Source organism: Prunus mume, linkage group LG3, assembly GCF_029339155.1.
Source record: "Prunus mume cultivar Tortuosa linkage group LG3, ASM2933915v1, whole genome shotgun sequence".
In the NCBI taxonomy this organism is placed as follows: Eukaryota; Viridiplantae; Streptophyta; class Magnoliopsida; order Rosales; family Rosaceae; genus Prunus; species Prunus mume.
The window spans coordinates 8,210,813-8,237,054 of record NC_142700.1 but is presented as its reverse complement, the minus strand read 5'-3'; the positions used below and the strand labels follow the sequence as shown (position 1 = coordinate 8,237,054).

Genomic DNA, 26,242 nt, shown 5'->3' with positions numbered 1-26,242 from the left:
TTCTTCAAGATGAAGGAGGAATTTGAGGTAACCTCACCCAACAGCATCAATGAAAGCAGCCACCACCACCATGGAATTCTTTCCCTCCTCATCTCACCTTCCTCAATCAATTACTCCACACATCATCTCATATAAATATTAGTCAATCATTTCATCATATGAACAGCTTTAATTTCCAAGCAGTAGAAAACTTTTCCATCCCCAAAAAAAAACCCAAAACGAGATTATATTAATTTCTAGAGATTAATGTGTCATGAAAAAGATCTAGAGATTAATGCTGGCAGAAAAAGAAAATAATAATATAAATTTGAGGGTTAGGACATCTAAATTCACCTAATTGCCTCCCTACTCTGATTTTCGTGATGCAATTGATATTTGGTGACGTTAGGAATCGACAAAGCATAGACCAAATAATTAGATTCATATATTTACCCAAATGGAGTAAAAGTACTCTTTGTTTTGGATACATCTTGGTGTCCGTCCACACAATGAATATGTACTCATGCATGCCCGTGACCTTCTGCTGTGCCCTTCAATCATATTGTTTTGGTGGGGTTTGCATAGGGACACAGAGTGGTCAAATATTTCATTGATTAGATTAAGTTGTGTAGTGAAATTGGTCTTAATTGGAGTTTGTTCTATGCTTGGCCAAATGCTAGATATCATAATTTCAGGCAATGAGGACAAAACACCCAATAGATCCTTTTTGTAGTAGGGTTAATTAGGATATGAATTCGTAAAACTTACATGTCACAGTTGTATACACATTTTCGATAAATCCTTTTTGTAGCTTGCAATATCACACGAAGCAAGATAGACATATCTGGTGGTAACTTCATCTGTTTGTTTAGTTTGATTTTGCTAAGAAAAAACGATACAAGCAATTTTTCCATGTCCAAATTGGAAAATGTTTGTATAGTCTAACCTTTGTTTTCCTCTTACATGTTGCATGAACTAAGAAAGTAGTGGTGTATGTATAAGCATGCCAAGTAAGTTGGAAATGAAAAGTTTGGAAAAAATGTGGCTGTCTAGTTTGTTCATCCTAATCTTACAAATCTATTCAACTTTTTAGAAGTAGACGTATCCAAAAGAAATCTAGGGCTCTAACGTAAGGTGATCCCATAACATTTAATTTCTTAGGACCTTACATCAATCTAATAGAATTTGACCAAACCCTTTTATTTTCATAAAGAAAAAACATATTTAGTGTAAAAAAACTAAACAAATTTAACCCATATTTACCCTAACATGAGTAAAGTTTGCCCTAAAATTTATTATTCTTTGATCGTGTCTAATCTGTAAGCAGATGGCAGATTACATAGGCTTTCTTTTCATATCCAAAAGTCGAGAGAGAGAGAGAGAGAGAGAGAGAGAGAGAGAGCAATAGGCACTCTTTGTCGTCTTACTTCTAAAACTATGCACCAAAGAAACATGATTCTTCCCAAAAAAATGTAACCACTGCAACCCTAATTGGTTAATTTAAGCACCTTTTCTCAACCCAATATAAATTGAATTGATTATAAATGTTGATGGAGAATCAGACCAATAAATTGATCAACCAAACCACACCTCAATATTGGACCTCATCCTCCACAAGATTAGCCTGCAGGTAGCAGGTTGCCTTGCTCTTTAAAAATACCTTTCATCACAATGTCAAACTTGATGGGGTCCCTAAAGTAAGAAGTTGGTAACTGCTTACTTTTCTGTTAGAGAACAGAAATTAGATTAAATCAACCAAACGTATTCAATTTCACCCAAAAAAAAAAAAAAAAGAAGAAGAATAAGAAAGACAATACGCAATTAATTTAAACTCTCATCATATCATTAGTATAAATACCAATTAATACATAGACCAAAAAACAGGCATGGAGGAGGGTGGTGTCTTGTGTATGATCCATAACAAAACATTTCTTCCCATTTTCTTAGCAAATCTTAGTTAGACCCTTCTCTTTCCATGTCCCTTTACTCTACCTTTCTCTCTCTCTCTCTCTCTCTCTCTCTCTCTCTCTCTCTCTCCCACACAAATATAAACTCATCAAATTAGCACTTTGCCCCCAACAACTTGTTCTAACAGAGCTAGAACAGAGAGAAACAGAGCAAAACAGGGGAAAATAGATATGGAGGCAACAATGCTAAGAAAGGCTCTAACATGGTCGATGCTCATGGGGTTTGCCAGCTTCATCATAATTCATGCAAGTGCAGAAAACTATGAAATGGGCCGTCATCAATTCTCCGGTGGAGGTCGTTTTCGTGACGATATGCGCAAAATGCAAGAGTTCAAGGCCTCGCTTATCCGCCATGATTCAATTTCTGCTGCACCACCTGCAGTCTCGCCCTCTCCTTCTCCTAGCTATGTTGATCCTCCTCCGGTAATTAATGGCTTTGTGTATAAATCATTATCTTGTTCTTGAATTTGGTTCTTTAATTCTTGGTTAAAATGTGTGACACTACTTTTTGTTCTTGAAATTATTTATGGTTGATTAGTCTATTTTGTTGGAAAATGATGGTGGTTGTTATGGTGATGATGCAGGGGAGAAATAGTGCACGTGTGTATCACGTGACATCGTACGGTGCTGATCCAACGGGGGAAAGAGACAGCACTGATGCACTCGCTGAGGCAATAGCAGATGCATTTAGAGGACCAACTGAAGGGTTCTTGATTGACGGAATTGCCAATCTTGGAGGTGCCCAGATCAGTCTTGAAGGTGGCTATTATCGCATCAGCAGACCACTCAAATTGCCTGCAGCTGGAGTAGGAAATCTTATGGTATGCCCCAGTCAATAAAATTTTAAAATTTCCAATTTCTTGGGAGTGTGCTAGCAAAGATTAGTAAATTGGTAGGCGTGAATATTATTGATTAAAATCTATCCCATAGTTTCTAGAACACATGATTATGCCACATGTCATTCAACGGCTCGCCCACGTGGCTGGAGCAGGTTCGGCATTGGCACAAAGGAGTCACCATTGATCATATAGTCTAACATGTGTTTTCAAATTGTTAATCAAATACATGGCAACATGATGACTTTCAATTTTCATTCTGTATTAGGTTTATGTGATTTGTTGTTTCATTTGAGTTTTTATTTATTTATTTTGATGAAACAGATTCATGGAGGAACGTTACGAGCCTCGGATGATTTTCCAACTAATGGGTACCTGATTGATTTATCTGCTTCATCATCAGCTAACGAGAATGAAAAAACTTATGAGAGCTCAATATCTGCACAACTTTCTTCATCCTCATCCTACAACTATGAATACATAACCCTAAGGGACCTCATGTTAGACTCTAACTACAGGGGTGGGGGCATTTCAGTCATAAACTCACTTAGGACCAGCATAGACAATTGTTACATTACTCATTTCACCACCAATGGGATCTTAGTCCAAAGTGGACATGAAACCTACATCCGAAATTCCTTCCTAGGCCAGCACATCACCGCCGGTGGTGATCATGGCGAAAGGAACTTTTCAGGCACAGCAATCAACCTAATGGGCAATGATAATGCTGTGACAGATGTGGTGATTTTTTCTGCTTCTGTAGGTATAATGATTTCGGGTCCGGCCAACATACTTTCCGGAGTACATTGCTACAACAAGGCCACTGGATTTGGGGGCACTGGAATTTATTTGAGACTTCCCGGGTTGACGCAAACCCGAATTGTGAATTCTTACTTGGACTACACTGGTATAGTTGCTGAAGATCCAGTGCAGCTTGATATCTCAAACACTTTCTTCCTTGGTGATGCTTACATTGTGCTAAAATCAATAAAGGGAGTTGCTAATGGGGTCAATATTGTTAACAACATGTTTAGTGGGTCCAATAAAGGGGTTGGAATTGTTCAATTGGACCAATCAAAGGGGCCTTTCAAGGACATTGGACAAATTGTTGTGGACAGGAACAACGCGAGGGGGATGAACATAAAGAGCACAGTTGGAAGGAGGTCTGTGCAAGGCAATGGCACCTCCTGGACCATAGACTTTAACCCAGTTCTTCTATTTCCTAACCTTATTAAGCATGTGCAGTACACGTTGAGCACCGGGGGCAATGCGTTCCCTAACCATGCCCTGAGGAATGTGTCAAATAATCGTGTTGTGATCGAGTCGAATGTGGCTGTTCCTGCTTCTGCTTTTGTGACAGTGGATCAAGGAGTGGCAAACTGAAGCTCATGACCTGAATTTGTGTCGAGATTGACAGGACAGTTGTGAATAGGTCGGGAGATGGATACATTTTCTTTTTGATCAACCACTCTAATTTAGTCAAAAATATTATTATTATACACAAAATTGGACCACATAATACGTTTTACACTTGTAATAGTAGTTGGAAGTACAATAAATCAAATACAAATACATCTGCAAAACTTAGCCCAAATGTCTTGTTGATTTGCTGAAAGTTGTGCACTAGAAAATCACCAGTTGGTCAACTTTGGGAATCTCAGTCTCAAGGGCACATTCTTCATAGAGTGGCTTCCTCTATTACTGCAATTTCAATTTACAATCACATTTTAACAGAAGTCAACAACCTTAATTGACCTGAACGACGCCGTGTTTGAACATCATTCAGAAACGATCTAGAGGGTCATTGGGTGCCTTGAGAAAAAAAAAGAAGAAGAAGGTGAGGAAGTAAAACACTCTGCGGCTGATATTTGTATATAGTCTAAGAAACATGACACAGAATCAGGACAAGATTTGGGCAGAGGTTTCATGGAGTAGGAGCAGCAATGATCAAAAGTCCAAGGTTTTGAAATTGATACTTGAAAGCGTGGCTAAATCTTGGCTATTGAAGGTAGTTGAGCATTTCGACCAAAAAAAAAAAAAAAAAAAGGTAGTTGAACATCGGTCGTTATTCTTGTGGTTAGAGTTGGTAAAGCCTACCTACCCAATATCATCGTTTATAGTATTAGAAATCCAAAGCAAGCCAAATATATTAGAGATTGGAGATAGTATGATGATGACTGGCCTCCTTATGCAGTTCATCAGCTACAACTACCCTGCTGCCACCACTTCGTCCTCACGTCCAGCTACTCCATCATCAGTCATGGTTCTTATCAAAAACATTGATAGAGGAATTGCTAGACATGAGGACGAAGTGGTGCAAGCAGTTCTTGTAGTCCGAACTCAAGTTGTAGCTGATGAAGTCATTTGGAGGCCAGTCATGATCATCATTGGCATGAGTATGCTGCCCTTGTTTATCTTCATGTCATGATCATCATCCACCACTTCCGTCTCTTGTTCACTTTTGTCATGGTAATCCCGCCCCAATTCGGCCTCTTCTTCATATATTGTCATGAGACAATAGTGTAGAAGAGGCATAAGTGGTGAAGTATGATCATGAAAATGAAAGTGAACAAGGGATGGAAGGGGCGGAGGATCAACACAATCAAGGTGAACAAGAACAGGAAATGTAGAAGGATGATTATGATCTCCCAATTACTCATGCGATGGTTGTTCTCTATTTATAGAGGAAGATGCTGGTTTTAATAAATTAAATTACAATATTAATAGTATGTAGCTAACCTGATCATCGAGAATTAATAGGGATGCATGTTCCCATCTCAATTTTATTTTGATGCTCATAGAGCGAAAGTCAGTCAAGCGCAGGCATGCTTTTTGTATGATTGACTGTTTGTACAGAAAGAACATGTCGAACTGTAAGGACTACTTTTCTAGTTTTATTGACTGGCAAATTGGTAATGGCAAGCAGATAGAGAATTGGACACCACAGCACAGTCAAATTGCACAAAATATTTGTTTTTTTTTTTTAAAAGTTATCTTCTTTGTTTTTTTATAGCAAAGTTAAAATGGGAGGGGGTTTTCCACACACTGCTACGTGTCATAGGGTTTGAAGCAAGGACCACTAATCTGCAAATTAAAGCTATTTTTCACTAGATTAGACTCCATTAACAAGTTATCTTCTTTGTTGACTTCATAGAAATGTAATGCTTTCGATTATAAATTTAATACATCTGATTAACATATTATATAGCCTTAGGAGTCAATGTAGGCTTATAGAACATGGCAAGAAATAAAAGTAGCTAGGCTCATTAATTTAGCTCAATTTCAAAGTGCTAATTCCACACATATATGCTCTGTTCCACCAATTTCTTTGTGGGTGAAAATGTTCTAGCATGTGGATCCATGGCAATCAATCTAACGAACCCCGGGGCCAAAAAAACGTCTCTAATGTACATGTGTTTTTGTGTGAACAATGTCATTTTATGAAAGGGTAGCTAAGCTAGTTTCTTAATTTTATTATTATTATTATTATTATTATTATTATTATTTTGAAATTGGTTGCTATATTTATTCATCTGTAACCATATATAGTATATTATGATCCAGAAATGTCAAGGGTCGAACCCTATAATCAAAAAATACCTTATTTGAAATAAGAATAAGCTCAAGAGACTTGTAACTCAAGTAAGCATTCTATCTCCAACAAAAATAAATAGTACGCATTTTATTTCTTATAAAAAATTAAAAAAACTCGAAGTAAGCATTTTGCTTTATTTATGCACCCTAAATCATAGATTTGATTTCCCCTCTCCAATATAACTTCTATCATCCAACAAATATAATTTACAGTCCAAATCTCTTAGACTACAAGAGTTCAAGAGATTTGTGGTCACTCACTGTTAGATGTAAATTCAACGGTTTATTCACTCTTACACTCCTTTTAAGAAACTTTTTTTGAACAATTGGATTAAATATCCAACGGTGAATGACCACAATCTCTTGAACTCCTGTGATAGACAAGAACGTGAACGGGGTCGTTGATCAGTGCGACGACAAGTCAAAGCCAATGAACCAGAATGGCGAGACATAGGTCGATCAGATGGAATTCGAGAAGTCAGGCCCTTCTTCGTCCAGTAAAAACAGCTTTGAAGTCCCTTTCTCTAGGGCCTTCCCTGAAAACAGAGGTAACTTCCTCCTCTGCAATTGCGAAAATAGGAAAAATTCCTGCATATAAGGTCTTACAGATCCTTTAATTAATTTTTTTTTTCCTTAAACAACTTATTCACTTTGTTCTTACAATTCAATTCCTTTTCTCTTTTAAGGCAACAACATCTCAATTGTAATGGTTGCAGGTTGAACGGTAATCACATATTTTCTCCTATTCGGGAAGTTATTATCGTGCGTAAGCCATGGTAAATAGGAATGCTTTAGTCATACACGATAATAACGTCAGGACATCTGAATGAGATAATAACATATATATACATATTTTCTCATACGCGTATGTCCCAGATGTTATTACCTTTAATTAATATAAAAATGTGTGCTGATTTTATCTTTTACTTGAAAACTCCAAGTATTTCTTTTTCCATGTAACTGTTTTGTTTTTTTTTTTTTTTGTTTTTTTTTTTTGGTGAGCTATTTGTTTTAGTATTTGAGGTGCACATCATTTTGAATTCAGGCAGTAAGAACACTGAAGGCGTGTCCACAGATCCTGATGATTGGGAATCGAGCCAATATGCCATCAAAAAGATTATGACAGGAAGACTACTTTATTGCTGCTACGGTTCGAACGAAGGAATAAAGTTAGCCAAGAAGATTATGACAGATTGCATTGTCCATAGAGTTCATCCTGCAACTCAGATTAGGAAGATTAACAGGATGAATCAAGTGATAGATGGTCTTGGGGCATTGTGTTTCTGAAATGAGAGTTTATATTTGTACCATATTTACTACCTATATTGTCTACAGGAACTTGGATCTTCTCCCAAACTAACCTTAATCCAGCCTTTCAAGAACCTAGCATTATGTAATTAAAATTTGATGGTGGGATTGACAATGTTTAGCCGTTTACTTTCTCCAATTTTAGTATGATTGTACATACCCAACTTTTGTTGAAAAATATAAGTACCACATCGGAAACTTGACCAAATAAATCACAATTTATAAGTGGTTCCATCTCTCCAGCTTGATTTTTTTCTGTCCACCTCTATTCATTACAATTTTTAGCTAATATCTAAGTGTGGTTTGGAATTCAAAGGCAGCAGCAGCCATGTCTCTGCATGTTTTCACTAATAAATTACCTCGTTAAAGTATAAAGACAACCTAAAAAGGCATGCTCAATTTTCATTATTAAAAAAAAAAAGGTGCGTGCTCAATGCCAAATTTTTTTCACCTTACATGAAAATTTCCATTATGAGTAAACTATTTTGCGAAGTTTATAAAATTTCCGATATTAAGGTACCGTGCTCAATGCCAAAAAAATTTCAACTCACTTATATTGGACATGGACCTATTGGGCTTTGCACAAAATTTGGCATGAATAAGGTGACACGATCCTATTTCCTTCCCCCTCCTCTATCATCTCTGGGTGCTGTGCAGGAGCATTTCGTTGGAGAGATGCAAAAACCTCATGTCCCCGACTAAACTAATCTCTTGTATTGTGTGCAGGAGCAATACGAAAAACCGCTGAACCATCTCATCGGCTCTCCTCTAGAGTAAATAGATAAATTATTATGTTTTTGTTACACATGGTTATGTAATCTGTTTGCTAACTGAGCTGTTCTATTGCTGCTACGGTCCGATCGAAGGAATGAGGTTAGCCAGGAAGATTGTGACAGACTGCATTGTCCATAGAGTTCATCCCTACATTTCAGTTCAAGAAGTTTAAGATGAATCGAGTGATTGATGGTCTTGTGGCGTTGCGTTTCTGAATTATTATATATGTAGTACTGATCAAAACAGAACTGTACTATGGTGACGTTGCAAATATTAGGGAGACTTTTTCGTTAGTATTGTTATTATATGTATTATCAACATTGAACGGTAGTTTATTTTTAACATGTTAGTTTGTTGCGCTGTGAAAATTGATATTTTCGATGTCTTTAATTGTACTCATCTGATGAAGTTTATGTTTGATTATAAGAACATTGAATGGAAGTATGATTTGTCACGCCTCATTGAATGATTGTCCATTATATGTATGCTCTGATGAATCCACCAATGGAAATAATTGGGGCTTCCATGAAAGTAGAGGTAACTTCCTACTTTAATACTTAGGGCTTCGGCTATTTCACATTATTATTATTCAAGTAATTTTTGACCTATGATCTCTTGCATTATTTTGAAAAGTTACTTCACACTCTCAGTCCGTTTGTCTTTTTGTCATTGTTTCAAGGCTTTGAAAATGGGCATGCACTTGTTGGTAAATCTCAAGCGGATTCGGTTGAGAGCTGCTACTCTACCCATTAAACTTTATATCTCCTTCGTCCTGGTAGGTGACTTTATGTTGAGGATGACCTTGATTTGATTGGAATGTGCTTCGATACCTCTTTAGGTGACTAAGTATCCCAAAAATCGGTCGGATGAGACTTCAAATATGCACTTGCTCGGATTCAACTTCATGTGGTATTTTCTGAGTAAGCCAAAGGCTTTGGAAAGGTTCATGATTTGGCCAGCTCATTGGGAAGCTTTGACCAACATGTCATCTACTTAAACCTCTATAGTTTTGCAGATCTGCTCCTTGAAAATATTGTTTACAAGCCTTTGGTAGGTTGCTCCAGCATTCATCAGCCTAAAAGGTATGACTTGTAGTAGTATGTGCCTCTTTCAATTATGAAAGAAATCTTTGATTTATCGTCCTCATGCATCATAATTTGATTATAGCCGGAGTAAGCATCTATGAACCTTAGCAGTTGATTGCCAGAAGTAGAATTTACAAGCTGATCAATTTTTGGCGGTGGAAAGTTGTCTTTTGGGCATATGCCTTATTAAGGTTGGTATAGTCACACAGACTCTCCACTTGCCTTAGTCTTTCTTTGCCACTAGGTAATTTTAGTTGTAGGCATAACCTACTTTACTATTTTAGCTTCACAAACTCGATCAATCCGTCCAACCAGATCATAGTGGGTTTAGTTCGGTTCGGTTGGCCTAAAAATGAGCGGATTTTGGGTTTAAAGAATCATAAACCGCTATGTACGGATTAGGATACGGGTTGGAACCAAAACTTAAAAGTAGACTTAATTTTGAGTGAACCCAACCAAACCGCTCAACTCTGATCACAAAAGTTTGGGTTGGGTTAAATTGGGTTGGCTTAATAATAAATGGGTCTTTGGCCCAAAAAAACCATAAATTGATATATCGAGTTGGGACTAAAACCGACCCAACCCAACCCATACCCACTCCTAGTTTTAAGTGGGAGATAAGTATACTTTGCCTCAAAAAAAGGGGCAGGGTTATTAGTTAGCTTTAGCCTTAGTTAAATGTGAAGTTGGGTTAGTTGGATGTAACATTGGGCTTAATGGATTTGAATATAATTGGGCTTAAAGTTTAATGTAGAAAATATTAGGCATGAAATATAAAAAAATAAAAAAATTATTTATATTAATGAAAAGTGCATACATATATACATATTTAGTAAGTAAAAATAAAATACATATTATATCAATCAAATCGGATCATTATCTAATTGGATTAGGTCAAATTCAGATTTGTCCTGTTAATTTAATGGGTTAACAGATTCGAAACATAATCAGATTGTTGAATTATGCCACTACATCTATTTCCTATTAATTACATCAAATTCGGATCAAATTCAAATCAAAATCCAATTCATTGACACCTCAACCACTAGCGGACCCAATTAATGATTAATTCTTCAAATGGCAGACTATGGATTAACGGGTGCACATAGTTTGTGCTGTGATTAATTAATTCTAAGTGAATAGCCACCTGCGCCACACAAACATATATAATTGAGTTGTGATTAATTAATTATAAGGAAATACCCACATGCGCTACCCACACATGTATAACAAATATGATTTATAGTGATATAGCTAATTAAGGCCAATTATATAATTTGAAAAATTGATTAGAGCAGATAATTGTAATAATGCCATATATATGCTTATTAAGGATTTCAGTGATCTTCATGATATGATATGATGCCCGCCAACAAATTGAATATAATATATAGCTTGTTGCTTTGAAAATCGCATGTGTATAAGCTATAACATTAAACTATCCTCAATCCATAATATACATACATAAATATATAGGAAGTATATGGTGTTTCTACATATATAATACTCCAAAGAGACTGGATTAACGAATTCATAGTTGTGATGAATTAATTTTTCAAAGGGAAGACTCCGGATTAACGGATGCACATAGTTTGTGTTGTGATGAATTAATTATAATGCTTGGTTTTTTTCATTTTGATCAACAAAAAAGATCAAACAACTTATACCGAATTGGACTGTAATGATTTTATTCGAATTATTCTCTTCAGATTGTTTCAACTTTTTGGCTGACTCATGTCATAGAGGAAAGTTTTGCACACATCCACCGTACTGCTATTGAGATGACTCCCTTTACAGTCTTTTCTCTTTGTACTCTTTTTGTATTAATCTAATAAACTTCTATTGCCTTATATCAAAAAAGGAAAAACAATTATATACTGAATAAAATTAGGGTACTCCTTTAACCCTTTAATAAATCCACTCCCATACCATCACATTTTCATAAAATTTATATACATATACTAAAAGACCGAATCAATGGTCATATTTGTCAATTTAGCATACATAAATTAATATGACAAATTTTCTTATAAGAAGATTAAGAATATTACTTATTGAGATCATTCTAACACACAACTTCTAATCATAACAAGTTTTGAAGGAGACGTGGAAGTCATAATTCCATTCATGTGAGTTAGTACCGTCACAACCTACTCCTCCATGCCCAAGACTGCAAGAGGTAGCAGCAAAGATATAGACGTATCTCAAGTCTCAACCACCTCCATAATTGTTGTAATTAAATCCAATCTAACTTTTTATATGTTTTTCTGTGAAACAAAACTGTAAAAGAAGTCTCTTTAGTGCATGCTTCGTTTGCAGGAAAAAAAAAACGAGAAAGAAGGGAAAAGCAAAACTTAACCAAAGGTTTTCTAAAGGGTTCTGATCATCACTTTCCCAAAAAGCTAAGCATGGCTGTCTACATATATGCTTTAAGATTGTGGAATATAAGGATTAAGAAATAAAAGGATTTAGATCTTCAAACGATTTAGAAAATGTTCAAATTATAATATACAATAAATTTGTGAGGGAGGGTAGGATAATGAGTTAGGTTTGTAATAGGTTTAAGGTTTGATTTCCTCCAATGTAACCCGAAAAAGAAATTATTAGAGAATTTAATTAATGTTCCATTCAAACATCCTATGAAACATTAACTAGATTGGTTGGATTTTGAGTTGTTACAATGCCAAATAAACGTTCTAATTACACTATAATGTATCATTTTTTTTTTTTTGTCATTTGCTAAGAAGGGGAAGAAATGAGTAATTTATTGGGTTGTCTCAAGATTGTCTCCTACGTGAATCCGCTTTTCCACGGCGGTGCCACCCCATGTGCTGGTATGGTAATTCTCCATTTTAAATTCCTAACTTCTCTTCTTTCTTCCATTCATCCATTGATAATAAAGTACATTTATTGATTTGTTTTTGGTTAATGAAAGTTCCATCATATTTCTTGCTTACAAAGGTTGCTAGCAATTTAACCAACCAAACAAATGGTGATAATAGTAATAATAACATAACATAAATTTTAACGACAACAATATTATATAATAAATAAATACGACTATAGATAATTACCAACCATAAAACTAATAACCGAAAGGAAGACCGAAATTTTGTTCCTTTCCTTTCTTCTTTTCCCCTTATTCTTTTTTCTAAAATATACCTTCTTTTTTTCTTTTCTTTTTAATAATTCTTTTGTTAGGCTCAAGACTAAAAGCCACAATCATATATAAATATCAAGACCCCAAAACACCCTCAACAAAATTCTATATCCTCTCTCTCTCTCTCTCTCTCTCTCTCTCTTAAAGGAGGCAAAAGAAACAGGGGAGAGCAACATATATATACAGCAGCTCTCTCTGTTTTTGAAAGAGCAAAGTGCAGTTGAAAGAGAATGAGGCCCATCCCATCAGCAGCATTGTGTTTCTTCTTCTTCTTCTTCTTCTTCTTGGTAGAAGAAGCTAAATGTTCTTCTTACAGGCAACAAATGCTGTCAGTATTCAATCATTCCAAGCTGCCCCTTTCACTGGCTCAAGCTTCAAATGTCACCAGGGTATGAGATATATATATATATATATATATATAGATATTGTTCATTTCACTTGTTTTATTTATTTAACTTGGTTTTAAAATTAAGTTTAATTAGTTACTTAATGTGTGGTGTTATGTATTGTTAATTAGAATGGGAGGGTGTTTTACCCAATCGGGTACGGGGCAGACCCGACTGGAGCAGAGGACAGCACAGCTGCCCTACTCAAAGCGGTGGAGGAGGCTTTTCAACTGAAATCCGGGCTTGAATTGCTGCCTGGAATCACTGACCTGGGAGGCGTTGTTATTGATCTTCAAGGTGGAAATTACACAATCAGCCAACCTCTAAGGTTCCCATCAGGTGCTGGCAATGTTGTGGTCAGTCTCTCTCTCTCCTCTCTCTCTCATTGTCTGCGTCATGGTGGTGTTGTTGGACAACAGTACAAGTCCAAGAATCAATTCTCTCTCGGATACGGCCAATCAATTTAGATATAAAAATTATAATATATATTTACAGTCTTTGGCCGTCCAAACTAAACCGTGTGAAAGGTCAAAAAATGAAATATTTATAATTACTAATGAAAATTACAATTGTCTTTTGAGAAGTAAAATATATAAAAATTAACCCCTAAATAAAATTATTTATATTCTAAATAAATAAAAAAATATAAGAGCATGTTTGGTATTCAACTTGAATCTAATTTTTTAAACTCAAAAACAAAATTTGAGTTCAAAACAAAAAAAACTTGTTTGGTAGCCCTATTTCTAAAATCTCAAACTCAAGAACAACTAAAAAACACTATAATTATTAAAAACAAAAAATATCTGTTTTTTCAATTTTTTTATAACAACCCACAAGTTCTCAAAATTTTAAGATATAAAAACAGTTTTCAAATTGCATACCAAACAAGTTTTTGAGTTTTAAAAATATATTTAAAAACTCATTATTTTCAAGAAAAATCAAAGTTTATGACTTCCTTATTTAAATAGGATACCAAACGCACTTTAAGCTTTTGACGAAATGGGTTTGTGCCACGTCGCCATTTTGTAGTTTGTGCACCGACTTTTAGAGCTTTCTTTTCATGTCAGAGTCAGACAGTCATTTCTTTTTTTTACTTTGTACCATTACTTTTTCTTAGACAAATTAACCTTTTCCTTTTTCCCAGTAATTTTTAATTAATTAAATTCTTGTAATTTTTATTATTTAGGTACAAGGAGGATCTCTGCGTGGCTCATCCACATTTCCAGGGGACCGCCATCTCATTGAACTATGGTCACCAAGTTCCCAAAAACTCAAGCGAAAAGCCACCATAACCAGCAATGCCGCCTTCTTTGACAAAGCCCAAAACAATAATAATGTAGGCATCTACTATGAGGACATCACATTCAGAGACATTCTCTTCGATTCAAGCTTCAGAGGAGGCGGCATTTTCGTGGTCGATTCGGCCCGAATTCGAATAACCAACTGCTTCTTCCTACACTTCACAACAGAAGGCATTTTAGTCCAGAAAGGCCACGAGACCTTCATATCAAACACCTTCTTGGGGCAGCACTCAACGGTTGGAGGAGACAAGGGTGAGAGGGAGTTCACAGGCACTGCCATTGACCTTGCCAGCAATGACAATGCCATTACTGACGTTGTAATATTCTCGGCTGCTATTGGTATTATGCTGAGGGGCCAGGCAAACGTGGTCACTGGAGCACATTGCTATAATAAGGCCACAGGGTTTGGTGGCATAGGCATTTTGGTAAAATTGGCAGGAAACTCTCAAACCAGATTGGATAATTGCTACTTGGATTTCAATGCCATAGTCTTGGAAGACCCCGTTCAAGTTCATGTGACAAATGGGTTCTTCTTAGGTGATGCAAATATAGTCTTAAAGTCTGTCAATGGCAAGGTTTTTGGGCTAAATATTGTGAACAACATGTTTACAGGGAGCTCACAGGTTCCAATTGTCCAGCTAGAGGGGCAGTTTGGGGATATTGATCAAGTGGTAATTGATCAGAACAATGTGGTTGGGATGGGGTTGAAATCAACGGTGGGGAGATTGAATGTGGAGGGCAATGGGACCAAATGGGTGGCTGATTTTTCTTCTGTTTTGGTGTTTCCCAACAGGATTAATAATTTCCAGTACTCATTTTATACAAAAGGGGAGGACAAGTTCACAGCTCATGCTGTGACAAATGTGTCAAACAATGTGGTGGTCGTGGAGAGTGAGAAGGTGGTAAATGGTGTGGTTTCTCTGGTTGTTCACCAGTTGACCTAATTAATGTATATGGTTGGAGGCAGATTTCCCAAAATGTATGTAAGAGATGAGAAGCTGGATGCATTTATTTATTTATTGCTTGTACATTATATTGCCCTGTGATTATAAGAAAGAAATGATATCTGAAGTACCAAACTTTTCTCTACTATACAAATGAGATGGTTGAAGAATGTAAGTTCGAAAATTTGACAAGATAATATACAATTGATTTTATAACGAATAACATCGAGATCGATTGTAATAAAATTTCATACTTGTTAAGTTTTGAAGGTGGTTAAGTTTTTATTTAAATTTCTTTAGCATTAGTTTATGTTGGTGGTCACTGTGATGTTCCTTTTTCGAATGTTAGTGCCTTGACCAGTGAATTGTCAAAGCTTGGTTGAATTGCCCAAGGCAACTACAAATAAAAGACAGGCACTCTACGTTGGAAGAAGGTTGTTGGAGTTGGGAAAAGGACTTTGGGAGGTCCAAAACTATCTGAAGGAAACAAAGATTAGGCATGAACCAGAAAACAACAGAAGCGTCGAAATGCTTTTACATACTGATCATGCTGTTGATTTGATGATACTCTTCGCACGCGAGTTCTATTTTAATAATCCCGGATCTTATTTGGATAATGTTTGTATTCATTATGAGTTTACTCGCGGTGAATTGTGAGTTGCTGTAAGGCGTTGATAATAATTGGACTCATAACTCATTAGCGGCTATTGCGGCCCACATGCGTGTGGTTAACCATTGCTATCACAACTTACTACAAAATGGGCGGGGCCTAGCATTTTATTTCAAGTCCGTCTCAACCTAAGACTCAACCTAAGGCTCAACTGCCATTGAATTTTCAGGACTGGCCAGGCCTTGAAAAGATAAACCTTCTAAGAGACCAGAGCCTTAAGAGCATCATCAATGGTCGCATGTAAATCCAGATGTATGCTAAATATGCATCTTTTTTGGCTGGAAACTCATGCAGTGGGAGTATGTTAAAGGTTGTAAAATTGCATTTGATGCCGGAGATGCTAAAAAAGTTCTATGTTTATATATGTTTTTAACACTTTTGTAACGGGCCCCATCACTTAGAAAGGAGGAGAGAGGATAGAGGATTAAAGTTGAATCATATTTCCAACTCGCTCAACACGCGCAACTACAGAATACTCGCCATACAAAGTCTTGTGGTGGGCCATATTTGATTCAATTTGGAAACAAATTCCAACGCCTGCAGGCTGTGATTTCTCCTTTTAAAGTGGACGATCATGATTCATTCTATACAAATCCAACCGATAGCTTGATCCAAAAGCCCAAAAATGTTCTCTATTGGAGTAAAAAAAAAAAACTCATATACATTTTCCGAAGATGTAAAGGGATGTAAAAATGGCTTTACACCCTTGAAAATACACCCCCCACTAATGATGCTCTAAGTGAAGCCCATTTGAAATATTGAAATTCCAATCAAGAAATAGGATAAAAGATTCACACACAGGAAAGTCCTAGTAGCGTTGGTTTACTTTTTCAAAAGACCTTGATGTCTAGTGCAAGTTGATTGATGGAAAGAAAGAAAGAACCAATAAGAATGGGTAAGGTTTCTTTAGATAGATCACAGGGAGATATATAGATATACCTTGGCATATCTTTGAAGCGCATAAACAAAACAGAAAGAAGACAGTGGATTGCCAAGTAAGCATATCCAAACATGCCACCATTTTCCTCATTTATCATTTTACTCTCCACACCTTCCATTACTTGAGGACCATTCTTCCCATGTATCATGGAAAAAATAATTAAGGTGTGATAATAACAACTTTATGTGATGTTACTATTTCTAGTGTCATAATATGTGTAAACAATGAAATTACACATGATATGACACAAATGAATTGTAACACCATGTCGAATAATCCCGAAAAATTCCTCTATATATTTTACTCTGCACACCCTCCATCCATTAACTCATCCTTAGCCTCGACTTGCTTTTTTCTCCCTCAAATGCAAGCTCCCTTTCAGCATGTAAAATCAACCATGTGCATTGCATAACCCTCCTCTCCACTAATTAATTCTCATCTCTATCTTCTCCACCACTACACTGTCAAAAGTTCCCAATTATCTCCATCACTTCATCTCTATCTCCATGGCTCAAACACCCCCTCCAATTCCTCCAGTTACTAGTCCAAGCTCAATCAGAACACTCTGTGATCAAGACCCTCATCATGATCAACTCCAACCCCAAAACCATCTCAATTCTATGGTCATCTTGGCAGCCATTTTCTGTGCTTTTGTATGTGCTCTTGGCCTCAATTCCATGTTACAATGTGTTTTTCAGTGTGCCAACCGTGCCCTCACCGAACCGGTCCAATGGGTAGCTTCACGCAGGCTTAATTCAGGGCTTAAGAAGGAGGAAATGGTAGCTTTGCCCACTTCAACTTATAGTGCCAATTTGAACACTTCTCCATCATCATCATCTTCTTCTTCTTCCGGTTGTGCTATTTGTTTGGTGGACTTTTCTGATGGGGACAAGATAAGGGTCCTGCCCAAATGCAACCATTGGTTTCATGTTGCATGCATTGACAAATGGTTGCTCCATCACTCTTCTTGCCCTACTTGCAGGCATAGGCTCAAGTCCAGTGGCTCCATGCCCTCTCTTGCTGAAATTGTCACAACCTAAGTGACTTAGGAGCTCATGTTCAGCTTAATTCAAAATCACAGATGGGATCTGTTCTGCAGAAACTCGTGAACTTGTTTTGAGCTTCATATTAGTATTTGGTTTTACTATTTTCTCTTCCTGTCTTCTTAGATTTTGTGAGTCATTCTTTCCTTACGGGGTTCAGAATGAAAGAATTTTGTATGTGTTTGGGTAGAATAATTCACCTTTAATAATGAAACTATGGCAGCTCTCCTATTGTTTCCATACTTTTTGTTTGTCATGAAATTAAAATTATATTCACACTTAACCAAAGCTACTTTTGGGACCTTTAAATCTTCGTTCAACAAAGTTAAAGTTTCCCAGGTAGATGAATATTAATAATAATAATAATAATAATAATAATAATATTGCAGCCAATACTGCCATTGAGATTTCTAGCTTCAACCTATGCTAAAGCCCAGCACTGGCAGCTTTAGTACTGTACTAATATCCACTATAGTCTCTGTATTTTCACTCCTCTTCATTTACTTTGATTTGCTCTGATAACCCTTATGCAGATATAGTATATCCAATTATTTCAATCTGAATTTGTTTTCCCCTCCCCCTTTATGAAATACAATTGAATTGAAAACAGAAGTTGAGTAAGTTTATGTCCATCCGGCGTAGCATTGTCACCATATTAATTGTTTATCGATGAATTTAAATTTTCTCCATCTGAAGAAGAGGGTATCGAAGTTAAAACACCCCTCTTCAGCTTCTTGCAGCAAAATAGGGTAATCCAAAATGCTCAATAACATGCTGTCAAGGAAGTCACTAGCACTACACGTCCTCAGCTCTCTCTCTCTCTCTCTCTCTCTCAAGTACAAGCCACTTCACTATGTGTAGAGGTGAGAGGGATCACATTATGTCCAATGATGGAAAAGAAAAAGAAAAAGGTAGGGATGAGTTTCGTTTTGTTACACTTGCAAGTTGCAAGGAAACCTATGCTAGCAAAGTAGGATAATCCAAAATGCTCAATAACATCTCCTGATGGTGGTATCACCCTCATGTGATGTGAGAGATTCGGAAACAAGAAAATATCAATTTGTGGAAACTCGAATGAGATCCTTTAGAAAAAACCACCCACCACATCACATCACTTGTAGGATTTTTGCACAATTTGAGATTTTTCTAAAAATTGTATTTGAAGAGGAGAGATTACTAATAATTGTATTTGAAGATCCAAGCCTTACTTTAGGCTGTTACACAAACTTAGCCTTTGGAATTCATCTTCGATTACTTCTACATTAATACCATAAATAAGTATTTCAGCCTAACCAATGGACATCAACAAGAATAAATTTATTCTTCGTCTTCATCATTGCGTTCGTCTTCAGAGTCGTCGTAGAACTCATCATCATCATCTTCTTCATATAAAAGGCCTCCGAACTGCCGCTTCCTTATTCGCTCTTGAATTCGGTCCCTTATGGCTGTTCCCTGATAGAAGACCACGACAAGTTTTACAGAAGTAAAAGCAAATGAAATATATCTTCCCTAAATATATTTAAATCAGCTTGTGCATACAAAACGTAAGTCATATAACAAAACTGAGAGAGAGCCAACCATTTTGTGGAAACCTTCTTCAAACCTCTCAAGAAATCCAGCAACCAATCGATCAGCATTCTCCACCCATTCATTACGACGCATTGTAGCAGTCTTTGTTACTATCTGTATCTGCACAGTAACAACAGAGGAAAAAACCAATCAACTACTTATTAGTCATATTCTGTTAGCAAATAACATGGGCTTAGCAAAACCAACAAGATTGTCACATTGTCAGGGAACTAAATGTGAGCAAGCATATTGTGTGAGTCTTACTGAGGCCAAAATATTTTCAGATATTGAAAGTTCACTCTAGCGGAGTCCAAATCACTTTCTATTCTCAAGCAATCAGTAATATGTGAAAAACACTTTGCATTGTAAACAAATTTATGAAGGGAAAAAACAAAACAAAACAAAATGCCAAAGCACATATATCATTTAGACATACTAAGTCCAATAGTCTGTTAGAAAGATAAAAATATGCTTTAATTGCAGAAATATGCAGAATATATTCCAGCCAGAACAAGACCTTTGAATAGATGAACATGAGGGAAGGGATAATACCCTTGGAAAAAGTAGACCAAAGGCAATACACATTTCCAGTTCTTTTTGGACTATCATCAGTTAAAATAAATATGCATTGTTTTCAGATATATGCAACCAATCTATTCAATGTGAAGCTCCACCAGGAAGTGCATACATTTAAAGCTAACGATGTTTAAGATTATATTAAACACCAATTATACAGGTTATTAAAGGAACTTCCAAACTGATAGCCATGGCCAAGTATAGGTTATCGGAGCCTTAACTGTGCAGGGTAACAGACATCAACTTGGGCCATTTTTCAAATACCTTCGTTTATCTGTAGACACTTTTGTGCTCATTAATATTATTTTCTTCTGCTTCCATGATTAATCTCAGGATCATTGTGCAAAGTTATCACATTTTTCACTACAACCCAAGCAAACCAGAATCCAGGTTACATCTTATGATGCGTAGCCAAAGGGGTACCAAATGTTAATTGTGCATGCCTATTTACGCATATATCAAAGAACAGATTCCATGTAGTAGAATAACACTCCTGGATTAAAGTCCCAGATCCTCATAATCAATGATACATATGAAAAGGGGCCAAAAATGATTAAGCATCACGAGATACATACCTTCTCTCCTACTTTTTCTTGGTGCTCCTTCACCCTCTCACGCAGTCTTTTCAGTCCCATGTTCACTCTCAGTCGCTTTTCCTAAATAGTAAGAAATGAGGATGATATAGATCACTACTTGCACTAGAAAAGAAAATGACCACTTGAACATAAGATATTCATATAAACAAGAGCATACCCTCACATAGCTAACACCTAGCTCCTTTCTTGTGTACCCACGGTCCAAATTACGCATCACATACTGGTTGTAATCTTTAACAATCCTCATTATGATATCTGATGTAGAAATCCCATCAGTCCGTTTTGTTTCCTTAAACTTTCCAACGGACTTAACCTGTTTGGAAGTTTATGTAAGTATATAAAAATGAAACAAGCCCTGCATAATAGTCAAATAATGATAGAAAAAAAATTCAACAAAGTAAGAACCACTACAAAAGTTAATAGGCTGGAAGTATTCACACTAGGGAGCCACAGATACACAATCCTTAAATAATTGGTTGAAACAGAGCAAGATGAAACATAAGATTCAGAGTGGGAAAGAAGAGGGTTAAAATGGATAACAAAAACATAATATCAAGAAAATTAGAAGCAAATTTGGCCTTAAAAAGATATAAAATATTCTATTGCCACCCAGAATCTAGTGCAGTCAACATTAAAAGGGTGGTTATAACTTACATCATGGTCTACAAAGAACAAAAGAAGAAAGAAAATAAACACCCTTGACAGACACAAGGGAGTAGAGGAGGCCTAACAATATCCGTAATAGAAAACAGTCATATACGTTCAGCTATGACTAACACTTACAAAGTCATAGACATCCTTTCCAGACCCACTTGCATCAGCATAGCTACAATTTTAGGACAAAGAAGAAGCAATTAGCACATTAAGGATACATGATTATCTTCAGCGGGTATAAAAATATAAACTTCCATGGAAAAGAATAAGATGAATTGAAAACCACATGGAAGAAGATGATTTTATCTCCAATAGTACAGATAGTCAAACTATATGGAGATAAAATCTTGAACCAAATATAAACATCACAAATGTGCAAATGAATTCAGTCGTCTGACAAGGTCTTGTCATGAACAGCCTAAACACAATTAGGACACGACAAGTGCCCCAAAAACATTATAGCGCAATCTGCCCCAAATCAAAATGCACATACCCCTCTCTATCCACGTCCATGATAATCCTTTATCGCCTTATAATGAAGTGAAGAGAAATAAAAACAAGAATAAATTTTTTTCAAACATTTCAAAACTTGATCTAGTTCATGAAAGTAATTTATTTGGGGTTGGTTAACTTTACGGAAGAGAGTCATGTGCCACATAGTCAATCTGATGCTTGTCAAGAAACTCTTGTGAGAGCACCCATGGTGCATCGGGAATTACTTCATCCACCCATCTGTAGCAAATATATTACAAGACAATGATTTAGGAACACATTTACATATAAAAAAATGTAAGAGTAGCCAACTGGGAGTGATGATGCGAAAATACAGTATTCAATAATTTTACCATCCCATGAAAAAATTAGCAAAAGGGGGGAAGGTCAGGATGCTTTAAAAGGAAAGCTTATTTCTACAAATTAAACAATTTTCATTAGATGCAACGCAAGCAGCCTAACAACAGAAATGTTCATAACAATGAATTCTAAGTCCACACAAGAATAGAAATAAGCATAAGATTAACAAATACTTCTTATCCGTCCCTTCTGTGTGTTAGTTGCAAGTTGCAACCTAATAGAGAGTAGGAAAAAGAAAATTACTGGATTGAAAATTTAGGCTCATGTAATAACCAACCTGCAATGGCGGAGTGACTCATAGCGCTCCTTCTCGGTCATAACAGTTTTGCCCTTATAATTGTGGGTGGTTTCATCATTGCAGCAGCCAACAAGCAGGTACGTGTTTGGGAACCTATAATTGAGACATAAATGGAACACTTAAAAACTAAATCAAGCTGCATTAAGTATATATTACCCTAGAAACCAAAAGAAGCATAAGCAAGGGTTCACATATCAAGTTTACTACTAAAAGCAGAAACAAGAACAAAGAATAAACTTTTTGAACTCAAATTCCAATTCCAAGACAGACATACATGGATACACGAAGAAGGAAAGCAAGATCATCATGAACTCAATAACATCACGAAACCAATCTTCAAGAGACTACGCATCTAATTACAATGACCAAAACCCATAAACAATTTCAAGTCTTGAAAGAAAATTGCTTGACTTTCAAGAAATAAACAAGGAATTTGACTAAAAAAAAAGAAAAAGAAGAGAGAGAGAGAGAGAGAATGCGTTACAGCTTCTTGGCTTGCTCGAGAGAACCAGCATGGCCAAAGTGAAAGAGATCATATATGCCATCTGCATATACTCTCACTGGTCGCTCCTCACTAGTCTGCTTCTGATCCTCCATCATTCACACCCTCAATTGCAAATTGTTTGGTTTTGTGTTTCAGAGAAAACAGAGAGCATCAAAGCCTCTTGCTCCCTCTCTCTCAAGGACCACTTGTGTTGCAGTCTTGTACGTCAACGTACAATACCCTTCTACGCAGAGGTTTCTCTTCAAGAGTTCGATTATTCCTTCGTTAACGTTGTTGTTTTAATTTCATTAAAAACGGTTGTTAGGTTTATGTCCCTACAGCCAAAAGAATAGTTATTTTTACTTTTCAAATTTATTTTCATTTTTTCGTCATCTTTTTAATTAATAATTAGTATTTAAAATTCTTCTACATATATTTGCTGCAAAAATCAATGGCGCCTGTTTGTTTCACCTGCTACCTTAGGGAAAATGTATTTTATAACCAGACAAACGTTGAATTGATTCTTTAGATTAGTCAAACTAGGCAAATTTGACAGGAAAATCAACGGGAAGAAAACTCAAATTCTTCTTCAATCCAATAAAATACGTAGAGAAGCCCTGCCAGCCCTGTCAGTAGAACAGTTTCTTCTGTTATGAGTTACGTTCAACTTATGTTAAAAGTTTACGAGAAATACTAGTGTCCACCTTTTATGAGACTGCGCTTGTGATTAACAACGGTTAATTGGTTTCAAATCCTATGATGGATCTTAATTGGTGTATTTTTGACAAAGTTGGATGGGAGTTTACAACCACAGCCAAGTTGTTCCAAACATACACTTATACAGTGATGACATTCACAGAATCACAGCCCTTGGGCTAATAGCTCCACAATGTTAATGCTTTGTGCCCCGTTGGGTTGCAGGAGTGAAATCTACTTTTGCATCCCGCCTCCTCATCAAATTTTAACAGATCGAGCGTGTACTGTTGTTTCCTATCAAGATCTCAGTACCAGCAGTCTGAAACTTCCTCTTGCTGCTGCAAATTCGGCTTCTTTGGGGGACCGGAGGTTTTCGGGTATTCTCCATAAGCATCTTTCCCAGGTCTTGCAAGCTCTACGTAGATAATCCTGCCATCGAGATTCTGATAAAAAATAAAAATAAAAGCAAATGAGTCGTGGGTGATATTTACTGAGAAAAAAATGCAGAAGAGAAATGACAAGGTAGAACCTGGTGATCCATATTTTCCAGGGCAAGCATAGCATCATCTTGACTGGTATACTGAATATACGCATACCCCTTGGACCTTCTTGAGGTTTCATCCTTGACTAGTTTAACTGCCAGACAGACAAAGTAAATACAGTTATATGACTTGGAGAAATGTATTGGAACAAATTGTGGAGCAGACAATCCGACCTAACTAATGCCTTTTGAACAAATGTATTGGATCACAAGATATTTACCTTCAGCTATCTGGCCGAAATTCGAAAATTTCTCCTGCAAACTATTCTCACTGGTGGAATACGGTATATCTGCAGCCCAAATAATACAGTTAGAACTTGAATAACTAGAGACAATGATAGTTTCTGAATTTTTACTTTTTGCAGAGAGGCAGAGTAGATGATTAGTAAGAGGAATGAGTTAGGGGACCAGGAATGTGACTATGCAATGAACAAATAACAATTATTCATACCTTAACACATCTGTGAAACAAAACAGAAAAAGAAAGAAACAGCCTAGAACTAGTAACTGGTGATTATGGTGCAGTTGCTATAGCTGCTACCAACCTATACCATATGGTACATAACAGGCTCTAAAACGAACGTCTATGATTAGAATGAAGAATCCATTCGCCAGTGAAGAACTTGCTGTTGTGACATCTACCATCTCTTTGTGAAAACATGGTAGAACAACCCATTCCTGGCTAGTTCAACAGTTGCATTCAACTATCAGCCTATCTGGGGTTATCATCTTTCATTGCATTCAGCCTAGCTAGTGGATCTCTTCTCCATATCTTAATACGTCTTTCATTGCCTTCATTGTTATCCTCTAGTGTCATCATCGGTTTCAGATACAGATCAGATTGATCCCCTTAACTACTTCTCATGTACAGGTCTCGCGAAATTGATTTCTTCGCTTCATCTTGTAATCAATAACCTCTTCTAAACTATTTTATTTTCATATATTTTGAACCCCCACTTGCATTTCTCTCGCTCCCGTGTACCAAATTTCATTAAAGTACTTCCTATACTTCCCCATAATGTTTCAATTTTTAACATCTAAGTAAAACTGGGGTAATTGTTAATACTTTATCCAAGTAATTTGTAGTTAAAATAAGTTTACCAAGTAACGTACTTGTACACTCACAGGAGAACGAAACAAAAAGACTCCAGAAATTTACAATTGAGATGAGGTAAGATGTTTAAATCAATCAAACTTAAACAATAGCTAAACTCCAGCTCTATATCAAAACTTTCACTAGCAAGAACACCCAGATAATAAACTAACAAAGCTCAGTAAAGACGAACTGATTAACTTCATAAATTATATCACAACCACAAAATTTCAGCAGACCCAGAACAAGAGCCAGACCACTTGATAAATTACACAAATTGAACAAGACCCAGGTGATAAATCAGTCAAATTACCTTTTGAAAACATAGAAAGAACAAATAAAAGGCATACAATTACCTTTTATAAAAATAAAAAGAACATCGAAAGAAGAAGAAAGCTCTGAGCTTTTAGAATGAAAGGCATACATACTTTTCACCAATATTTTGCTTGCCAGTGGATAGTCGAAGAAGGAAGCTTTGAGCTTCAAAGACTTGGAGCCCGTACTTTTTAAAACAGAGCTACGGAGACTGTTAATGGGTTTCGGGTATGCGTAAAATGGGAAAGAGAGAGAGATTCCTGCCGCCCACATGCCTTCTCAATCTTCTGGTTTTCTGCAGAAACAAGTTCTCTCCTTTCATCTCTTCGCGGCTTCGTTTTCAGTTTACAGCAAAAAGTCCGCGACCCACATTCCTGAATGGGTCTTAACCCGAACCGGTGGGCCATTGACAGATCCAGGCTTTTTAGTGGATCCATCAAGTCTTCGTAAATCGAGGTTTGGGCCTGAGTCAAAATGACCCACTCTTCTTTCAAATTTTTGTAGGGAACTTTCCTCTCTCTTTTTTCTTTCTTTTTTTCTTTTTTTCCATATTCATTTTCACTCATCTCTCTCTAAATTTT

At 36.4% G+C, this 26,242-nt stretch overlaps 5 protein-coding genes across 6 annotated transcripts; 3 read left to right on the top strand and 2 right to left on the bottom strand.

Moving 5' to 3' along the window:
* Positions 1 to 1,995: 1,995 nt before the first annotated feature.
* Positions 1,996 to 4,376, top strand: LOC148918630 (polygalacturonase QRT3-like). The gene is made up of 3 exons (XM_089049414.1): positions 1,996 to 2,369; positions 2,531 to 2,767; positions 3,107 to 4,376. The coding sequence occupies exons 1-3, from the start codon at positions 2,118 to 2,120 to the stop codon at positions 4,163 to 4,165; spliced, it is 1,548 nt and encodes a 515-aa protein (XP_088905540.1). The 5' UTR covers positions 1,996 to 2,117; the 3' UTR covers positions 4,166 to 4,376.
* Positions 4,377 to 12,821: 8,445 nt separating this feature from the next.
* On the top strand, positions 12,822 to 15,418 carry LOC103325496 (Pectin lyase-like superfamily protein). The gene is made up of 3 exons (XM_008227670.3): positions 12,822 to 13,092; positions 13,221 to 13,445; positions 14,276 to 15,418. The coding sequence occupies exons 1-3, from the start codon at positions 12,934 to 12,936 to the stop codon at positions 15,332 to 15,334; spliced, it is 1,443 nt and encodes a 480-aa protein (XP_008225892.2). The 5' UTR covers positions 12,822 to 12,933; the 3' UTR covers positions 15,335 to 15,418.
* A 1,845-nt stretch (positions 15,419 to 17,263) lies between these two features.
* Positions 17,264 to 18,229, top strand: LOC103325495 (putative E3 ubiquitin-protein ligase ATL44). The gene has a single exon (XM_008227669.3). It carries the CDS (start codon positions 17,451 to 17,453, stop codon positions 17,982 to 17,984), a length of 534 nt encoding a protein of 177 aa, XP_008225891.1. The 5' UTR covers positions 17,264 to 17,450; the 3' UTR covers positions 17,985 to 18,229.
* Positions 18,230 to 19,128: 899 nt separating this feature from the next.
* LOC103325494 (choline-phosphate cytidylyltransferase 1-like) lies at positions 19,129 to 23,295 on the bottom strand. 2 transcript variants are annotated; one of them, XM_008227668.2, is made up of 8 exons: positions 23,017 to 23,295; positions 22,512 to 22,625; positions 22,019 to 22,114; positions 21,512 to 21,554; positions 20,886 to 21,041; positions 20,708 to 20,788; positions 19,566 to 19,676; positions 19,129 to 19,439 (listed from the first exon to the last, which is right to left on the bottom strand). In XM_008227668.2, the coding sequence occupies exons 1-8, from the start codon at positions 23,130 to 23,132 to the stop codon at positions 19,305 to 19,307; spliced, it is 852 nt and encodes a 283-aa protein (XP_008225890.1). In that variant the 5' UTR covers positions 23,133 to 23,295; the 3' UTR covers positions 19,129 to 19,304. The 2 variants fall into 2 exon arrangements, with proteins under 2 accessions (XP_008225890.1, XP_088904430.1); XM_089048304.1 differs by lacking the exon at positions 22,019 to 22,114.
* A 462-nt stretch (positions 23,296 to 23,757) lies between these two features.
* LOC103325492 (RNA-binding (RRM/RBD/RNP motifs) family protein) lies at positions 23,758 to 25,991 on the bottom strand. Its single transcript, XM_008227666.2, has 4 exons — positions 25,775 to 25,991; positions 24,475 to 24,543; positions 24,242 to 24,348; positions 23,758 to 24,155 (listed from the first exon to the last, which is right to left on the bottom strand). The coding sequence occupies exons 1-4, from the start codon at positions 25,932 to 25,934 to the stop codon at positions 24,018 to 24,020; spliced, it is 474 nt and encodes a 157-aa protein (XP_008225888.2). The 5' UTR covers positions 25,935 to 25,991; the 3' UTR covers positions 23,758 to 24,017.
* Positions 25,992 to 26,242: the final 251 nt, after the last annotated feature.

Coding starts and splice junctions, on each gene's coding strand:
- LOC148918630 (XM_089049414.1), top strand. CDS start 2,118: ATGGAGGCAACAATGCTAAGAAAGGCTCTAACATGGTCGATGCTCATG. Junction 2,370..2,530: donor GCTATGTTGATCCTCCTCCG/GTAATTAATGGC, acceptor GTGATGATGCAG/GGGAGAAATAGTGCACGTGT. Junction 2,768..3,106: donor CTGGAGTAGGAAATCTTATG/GTATGCCCCAGT, acceptor TTGATGAAACAG/ATTCATGGAGGAACGTTACG.
- LOC103325496 (XM_008227670.3), top strand. CDS start 12,934: ATGAGGCCCATCCCATCAGCAGCATTGTGTTTCTTCTTCTTCTTCTTC. Junction 13,093..13,220: donor AAGCTTCAAATGTCACCAGG/GTATGAGATATA, acceptor ATTGTTAATTAG/AATGGGAGGGTGTTTTACCC. Junction 13,446..14,275: donor CAGGTGCTGGCAATGTTGTG/GTCAGTCTCTCT, acceptor TTTATTATTTAG/GTACAAGGAGGATCTCTGCG.
- LOC103325495 (XM_008227669.3), top strand. CDS start 17,451: ATGGCTCAAACACCCCCTCCAATTCCTCCAGTTACTAGTCCAAGCTCA.
- LOC103325494 (XM_008227668.2), bottom strand. CDS start 23,132: ATGATGGAGGATCAGAAGCAGACTAGTGAGGAGCGACCAGTGAGAGTA. Junction 22,115..22,511: donor GAGTCACTCCGCCATTGCAG/GTTGGTTATTAC, acceptor TATTTGCTACAG/ATGGGTGGATGAAGTAATTC. Junction 21,042..21,511: donor GAAAGGATGTCTATGACTTT/GTAAGTGTTAGT, acceptor ACTTCCAAACAG/GTTAAGTCCGTTGGAAAGTT.
- LOC103325492 (XM_008227666.2), bottom strand. CDS start 25,934: ATGTGGGCGGCAGGAATCTCTCTCTCTTTCCCATTTTACGCATACCCG. Junction 24,349..24,474: donor TTTCGGCCAGATAGCTGAAG/GTAAATATCTTG, acceptor TCTGTCTGGCAG/TTAAACTAGTCAAGGATGAA. Junction 24,156..24,241: donor TGGAAAATATGGATCACCAG/GTTCTACCTTGT, acceptor ATTTTTTATCAG/AATCTCGATGGCAGGATTAT.